Raw genomic sequence first — 7,152 nt, forward strand, 5'->3', positions numbered from 1 at the left:
CAATCCAACATCTAACTTTTAGGCACTTGGGAAAATCACTGCCCTTCACAAAGCCTGAGCTTGGCACCCCAGCTGCCTATACAAAGAAGGGTGGGAGAGAGAGATACCTAAGAAGGGGAGCCATAAAAGCCAGCACACTTGGCAGGGTGCCATCTAAACTAGCTAGTGGGAGATGCTAAGCCAAGAAGTGCTAAGCCCCACCTCTCCCAGGGAGTTGAGTGCCTAAGGCCTGATCTACACTGGGCGGGGGGACGGGGGAGGGGGGTCATCGATCTAAGTTATGCATCTTCAGCTACGTGAATAGTCTCATTGCTCTCATTTGTAGGCAATACAAATAATTGCTTGAGTGCTGACCCAGCCCAGTGTTACTGGTAGCTTGTTACAGAGAGTGAACTTCAGGGATCTTGTCCCAAGGGGAATAAAACAGCATTTAAACCATTCTCAAGAAATCAGCTTTAGTCTTGGAGGCAGTTCAGGAAAGGCTCTTTGTTCCACTCCCACAGATAACGCTACACACCTTGAATGGTTTCACTGCTCCAGGTAAAGGGTCCAAGGATCACATCCATAGACCTATTGGATGTCTTGAGATGCTCTATCCTGGATGCAGATAGACTAGATAGTCTACCTACCTACTTATTGATTTGGCTAAGAAAACAGAGAAGATCACAGGTCAGAATGATCTCTCCATATTTATAATCCATGTTTAAAAGGCAGGTGAGTTGATTCATATTCTTATTAATTTTAATCTTTCAATTTCAAAGGACCAGATTCTGCTCCACTTATCTAGGGGTGGGTCTCTCTGCAGAGTCCCATTGACTTCTGTCTGGATGCCACACACTGCTCACACAGATAGTTATAGCACAGAGGCCGTGGCTGGCAACCTAGCTACTATATGAATCATCTAGCTCTCGATCTTGCTCTCAACAACACTGAGACAAATGAGATCAGTTGGTGCATGTCAGCAGCAGTGTGTGTGTGTTAGGGGGCAGTGAGGTTGGGGGCAGGGCATTCTCTGGAGATGGCACTTATGCAGATTCTGTGCAAAGTGAACTCCAAAGCTGTGACATTCAGGTTCTAGTGCAGGATCTCTTTGTTTGAGCATTAGTCTGATGAGCTAATAATAGGGAAAAGATTTAGATGCTCTCTTGCAAACATTTGGGTTTAAATATTGATTTGGTGTTGGACAGGACACTGGGTTCATTTCTATTTCCAATAAACATCAAAGTCAAAATAGCCACTCGCTTCCAAGAGGGCAGGACAGATTTTCTTATGTATGAGCAGCCTGATATTCAGATTTGCAGGACACTGTGTCAAAAGCCCCATTTGATCAGACTTTCAAAGTAACTTTAGTGATTTTTAGGCACAAAAGTACCATTAATTTTCAGTCAGTCCCTTTTTCAAATTATGTCAGCATGCCTAGATAGTTTGTGGGGCACATTCCTTTATTATGATCATTATTAATGTCTCTCAGTATCACATAGGGTGGATTTTTTAAAAAGGGAAAGAAATAGCTTTCACAACATACTAAATCTTTAAGCTTAGAAAGAAGAAAGCTGCTGTCTAAAATATATCCCCATGTGTCACCAATAAATCCTGGCTGAACAGACTCTGTAGGTTTGGGTAGTCAGGAGTCTTGTTAAACCCTCTTCAGAATTCCTGCATTTCAGGTGCTCAAATTCATTCATGCTCCTTTGACTTTCCTTCACGTTATCACAGTGCCTAAGAGCGTTGTCTTCTGGAAGTCACTAGCCATAATATCTTCCACTTCTAACGTGTTCTTGAGCTGCTTGTTCATGCACTGCTGGGGTTGTCTATGTTCTAGTTTTCCATAACTGCTCCCCTTCGAGGCAGAGTTCTTTATACTTCCCCATCTTCTCTCCTTGTTTCCTTTTTATGTTTCTGTCTGCTGGCACGGCAACATCAATGAACATGGGCTTGTTTGTTGTCTTTTCTACAACTATGTGTGGCCTGTTTGACCACACCATTTGGTCTGTGACAATTGCCAGATACCATAAATCTTACCCTCTTCATTCTCTAGAGCGCTTTCAGTTTGGTGTTCGTAATAGCACATAGTTTGTGGTAAGCATGGATTTGTATAGAGTCTCTAGTGCAGACACTTGGCAACCTCACGGTGTCTGTTCATATATTCTCTCCCAGATAGGCTCTAGCAGTTGCTCAACACATGCTCCACCACCTCTTCCTTTTTACAACACATTCTGTGACTCGGGAAATAGTTCTGTCAGTCCATTTTACTTCTTACATAATAAAGCCTTAACGACTTCAGTTGTCCCCTCATAATGAGGCTCTGTCTCTCTTTTTGAGGGAAACTTCTGCAAGCCATGAATTTGTTAATCTTCTGTCAACAATAGATTCGATCTCTATTGACCACTAATGTGCATTGATTTCTGTGTAAATCTTTCAAGTCTTTTATTTATTTATTGTTTTGTTTTTCAGCAATTTGCTTTCTCCTTTCTTTCATGCTTTTGAGGGTTTGGATGCAGCTCAGTCATTGCTTGTTATCATGACCAGATGATCTTTTCTCAGGTTGACTCCTCATATTTTGATATTCTAGTCTTCATTATCAATAGCTTTTTCCACAGATAGCAGAGTTTTCCTTCATCACATCGTGGGATGTATGTTCTGTCAATGCCTTGATTGCTATGCAATACGCTAGGCATCACCAGCAGCTGTCTTCTTTGGATGTCAATTTTTTTCTTCTCCTCTTGATTCCACCCGATCACTCCAGCAATATTCTGTACTTCTGGAACCCCCCACATATTAATGGCTCAAATGAAATCTTAGACTTGAGTTTTGTCCATAGAGTAGTTCTTATACATCTGTAATATTCTTTCCTCACTTTTTCTTTCAGTTTCTTATGTTATAGCTCTGACAGTTTCCCTCATGGGGACATGCTGAAATATCATGGATAGTTCCTTCATTGTAACTTGTATGTCATCAGATTGTTCCAGTCTGGCCATCTTTACAGATGCTGACACATAGTTAGCAAAGCCAACCCGTAGCTTTATATCTTCCCCAAACTTTTCCACACATCATCAATCTCTGTAGCTCCTTTTTGTGACTGTTCATGTAGTTTCAGCTTGCCCAGGTCTAACAAATTAACTAGTTGTTGATCTTTGCTGATATGACAATCACAATTTATCTCAACAAGCATCCATGTCAGCGGCAGCATCGCTAAAACAGACGGCACTGGTGCTAAGAAATCCTCTTGAAAGATTGCTTTTAATTTGGACCTTTTGAAGAGTCCCTTTTAGGTAGAGTCGAGTGTTCCAGTTAAGCATAGATTGCTGCAGAAGGGAAATGATTTTTGGATGAACCTTGACACTTTCATTGTGTGCAGTGTCCCACATTCATGGATCACAGAAGCTACAAAACAAAGAATGAGACCATCTAATTTTTTCTGTGATCCTCCTAGAAAGCCTGAGTTGGTCTTTTGTCCCTTTCATATTTACTGAGCTTTTTGCTCAGGAGGCAGCATTCCATTGCAAGCTAGCTCTAGCCAGATCTTCTTTGCCAGATTTGTTGATAGAAATTTTCCATGTAGTTGGTCAACCAACCGTGTTTAATCTATAATTCATAGGATCACTGCGGCTGCTTCCTCCTCCTCCTTTTATTTTTTTGGTACCAGGAGTGTTGTCCCTGTTACTATCTATCTTGGAAATCTGTTCTTATGTTGTTCAAGCAAACAATCAATCCGTGTTGTAAGGCATTTCAGCCAGAATCCATGCATCCCATCTGGTTTGGGTGGCTGTCAATTTTCTATTCTTCTCGGTACTTCATCTGTTTCTTTCTTTGGTCTTTGTGTATTCCTCTGCGCTGTGGCTTTCTAATTTTTTCTCACATTTTTAATCCAGTCTGCTGTCTGATTATGTTGTTCATCCTCAGACCAGATTTCCTTCCAGTAGTGCTGAAACTCTTCCACATCATTTATTGGCTCTCTATTTTTCCTATTCTGCTTTTAACATTAATCAGATCAAAATCTCCTAGGGTCTCTGAAGTGACTCTTCTCTTGATACTAAGAACTTTGTGGGAAATCTTTCAAGTCCATGACACTGAGTTGTCAGCTTCTCTTTACATTGTTCCTTCATAACTCTCATATCCTTTCATTCAGCTGATATTTCATCTTCAGGCTGTGTGCTGCTCTTTAAATATATAATATAATATAATATAATATAATATAATATAATATAATATAATATAATATAAATCAATAAATCCTTCATATTTCCTGTACTTTCTTTGGGGGCTGCTACACTCATATTTGTCCTCATTTTTTCTTCCATTTGTGGCTTCTGTTTATCTTGTATCATTTGCTTCTACCAAAATGTTTGCAGGTGGGTCAACATGACTAATCTCTCTTTTCAGGCTTTCAATCTCCATTTCTGTAAATACTCCTCTTTGCAATTAAGCTCTGTTGTCCAGTGAGTATATGCTCAGTCATTACTTTCTCAGTTTTTCTTTCCTTCAAGTGTTGGAGCATTCATTTTTCTCCAGGCTCTCTGTTCTGGTTTTGCCAAAATCCAACCTTAGATCACTTCTTGGTTTGTACTACAAGTCCTTTTCAGTCTTTTGTTGAAAACTATTTCTGGTTTCCTTGGATTGTTTGGACAGCTGCATGATATCCACCTGAGGCTTCCTGCTTCCACACAACACACCTTGCCAGTGGAGGAGGCTGCCATACAGCTAAGCTCTTCGGAGGCCCCCTCTATGTAATTCAGAATAATTATCAAGTTGCCTGTATTCTCTCTATTTGGTTGGGTTGTCAGTCTATACAATATGCTGGGTCCTAAACCAGTATTTCTAGGTCCCTGGGGTTTATTATTTATTTATTTATTGGCAGTGGAGGAGCTTGTCATACAGCTAAGCTCTTCAGAGGCCCTCTTTATGGCATTTGTAATATTTATCGATTTGCCTGCGTTCTCTGTATTTGATTGGGTTGTCAGCCTATGCCCGAACCAGTATTTCTACGTCTTGGGTGTTGTTATTATTATAGAAATCCTAGATATTGTAATAGAGATGAATCCAATAATATGCCATGGATATTAAATACTCTAAAACAGTGGTTTTGAACCTGTTGTCCACAGACCCCTGGGGGTCCGTAGACCATATCTAAGATTTCCAAAGGGGTCTGCACCTCCATTCAAATGTTTTAGGGGTCCACAAATGAAAAAAGTCCAAAAGCCACTGCTCTATAAAAATTACAAAATGTAATAGACAAAGATGTACTTATAGAATTGGCTAGATCCCCAGTGGGTGTGACTCAGCCATAGCTCCATTTGAGACAATGGGCCAGATCCCCAGCTGGAGTAAAAACAGCTGTATTCTCTGCTGATGTAAGAGGGACAGATGAAAGAGTTATTAGGCCAGAGAGAAACAGCAAGTGAGCAAATGACTTTATAGTCTGCTGGTTAGGGCCCTCACCCTGGATGCAGGAGATCAAGTCCCCTTTCTTCAATGAATTTTATTATTTAACCACAGTGGAACAGATTCAACAGGAGAGGCTAAGCGAGGCCCTCATCAGACTGTCCCATAGTCCCAGCCTGGTGGGGATTTTGTGACTACCTGTCGGGCCTGATTTTGCAATTTAGGTGCTTAAAGTTGCAGTTACACAAGAGGACTTCGGCCCCAATCTGGCATATTTTGTCTCTGTACAACACACAAATTCCAACCAGGGCATTGCTGTCTATTTCTCTAAATCTTATATATATATATATATATATATATAGTACAGGATAGAATAGGGCTCTCTTTGCATTCATCCAACTGAACAGATAATCTCTGCATGCCATTTTAGTTCACTTATGCTGTGTTAAATTACATTTATTTATTTATTGGTCTTACAGGTCACAGTTTTCCCAAATAAATATCAATGGAAAATCAAACGACAGTGACCAAATTTATTCTCCGGAAACTTTCCAGTGACCCACAGACGCTGATTTTCCTCTTCTCGATGTTTTTAGTTATTTACCTTATCACTCTGGGTGGTAACATAGTGATCATGGTGGTGATAAGGGCTGATTCTCACCTTCACACCCCTATGTACTTCTTTCTCTTCCATTTATCCTTTGTTGATATCTGCTATTCCTCAGTCACGGTGCCTAATATGCTGATGAACTTCCTAGCAGAGCACAAAACTATTTCTGTCAACGGCTGCATTATCCAGATGTTCTTCATCCTCCTCTCGATTGGTGCTGAAATTTTCATTCTCTCAGCGATGGCTTATGACCGCTACGCTGCCATCTGTGACCCATTGCGTTACATGGAGAGAATGAGCAAAGGGATCTGTGTTCAGCTGGTGAGTGGGGCATGGACAATAGGCTTCTTCCATGCCCTGCTTAACACTGTTTTTACCTCCAAGTTGCATTTCTGTGGGCCCAATCAAATCAACCATTTCAGCTGTGAGCTCCCTCCTCTATTACAACGATCCTGCACTGACACCCTCACCAATCAAGTGGTGCTTCTTACTTCTGTTGTGGTATTTGGGTCAAGCTCCTTCCTCCTCACGCTGATCTCCTACATCTACATCATTTCCACCATTATGAGGATACGCTCTGTGGAGGGCAGGCGTAAAGCCTTCTCCACTTGCAGCTCACACCTTATTGTGGTTGGTTTATGGTACCTGACAGCCTTTTTTCAGTACACAAAACCCAGCTCAGTCTCCTCTGTGGTTCTGGATGAAATATTCTCCATCCAGTACAGCATCTTGACCCCCATGTTAAATCCCATTGTCTACAGCCTGAAAAACAAGGAGGTGAAAATAGCACTAGGGAAAATGTTGGGGAAATTGAAGTTTCTCAAGTAGTGTTGATGATCTTAAATTAAATAGTTTTTTAAAATCCAAGAGCAGAGAACTGTGGATAACTTGTGTTTGGGACATTGTCAAGTCAGGTAACTGATGGACACATTGTGACAACCTCAGCTGCTCTAAATCAGTGTAGCTCCATTAAAGTCAGTGGGCCAGATCCCCAGTTGTACCATAGTCACTGTAGCATGAGGGCCTGGATCCTGGGTCTCCTACATCCAGAGTGAGTGCTCTGAGCACCAGGCTGTAGAGTCATTCATACATTTTTCTCTCTCTCCTTTCTCCATATCTCTTTGATCTGGCCCACTGACTTCAGGGGAGCTATGGCCAAT

The 7,152-nt window shown here is 41.2% G+C and overlaps 1 protein-coding gene across 1 annotated transcript; it reads left to right on the top strand.

The window, feature by feature from the left end:
* Nucleotides 1-5,887: 5,887 nt before the first annotated feature.
* LOC101939521 (olfactory receptor 5V1-like) lies at nucleotides 5,888-6,820 on the top strand. Its single transcript, XM_005312452.1, has one exon. It carries the CDS (start codon nucleotides 5,888-5,890, stop codon nucleotides 6,818-6,820), a length of 933 nt encoding a protein of 310 aa, XP_005312509.1.
* The last annotated feature ends 332 nt before the right edge of the window (nucleotides 6,821-7,152 follow it).

The sequence above is a fragment of the Chrysemys picta genome, chromosome 12, assembly GCF_011386835.1.
Source record: "Chrysemys picta bellii isolate R12L10 chromosome 12, ASM1138683v2, whole genome shotgun sequence".
Classification (NCBI taxonomy): Eukaryota; Metazoa; Chordata; order Testudines; family Emydidae; genus Chrysemys; species Chrysemys picta.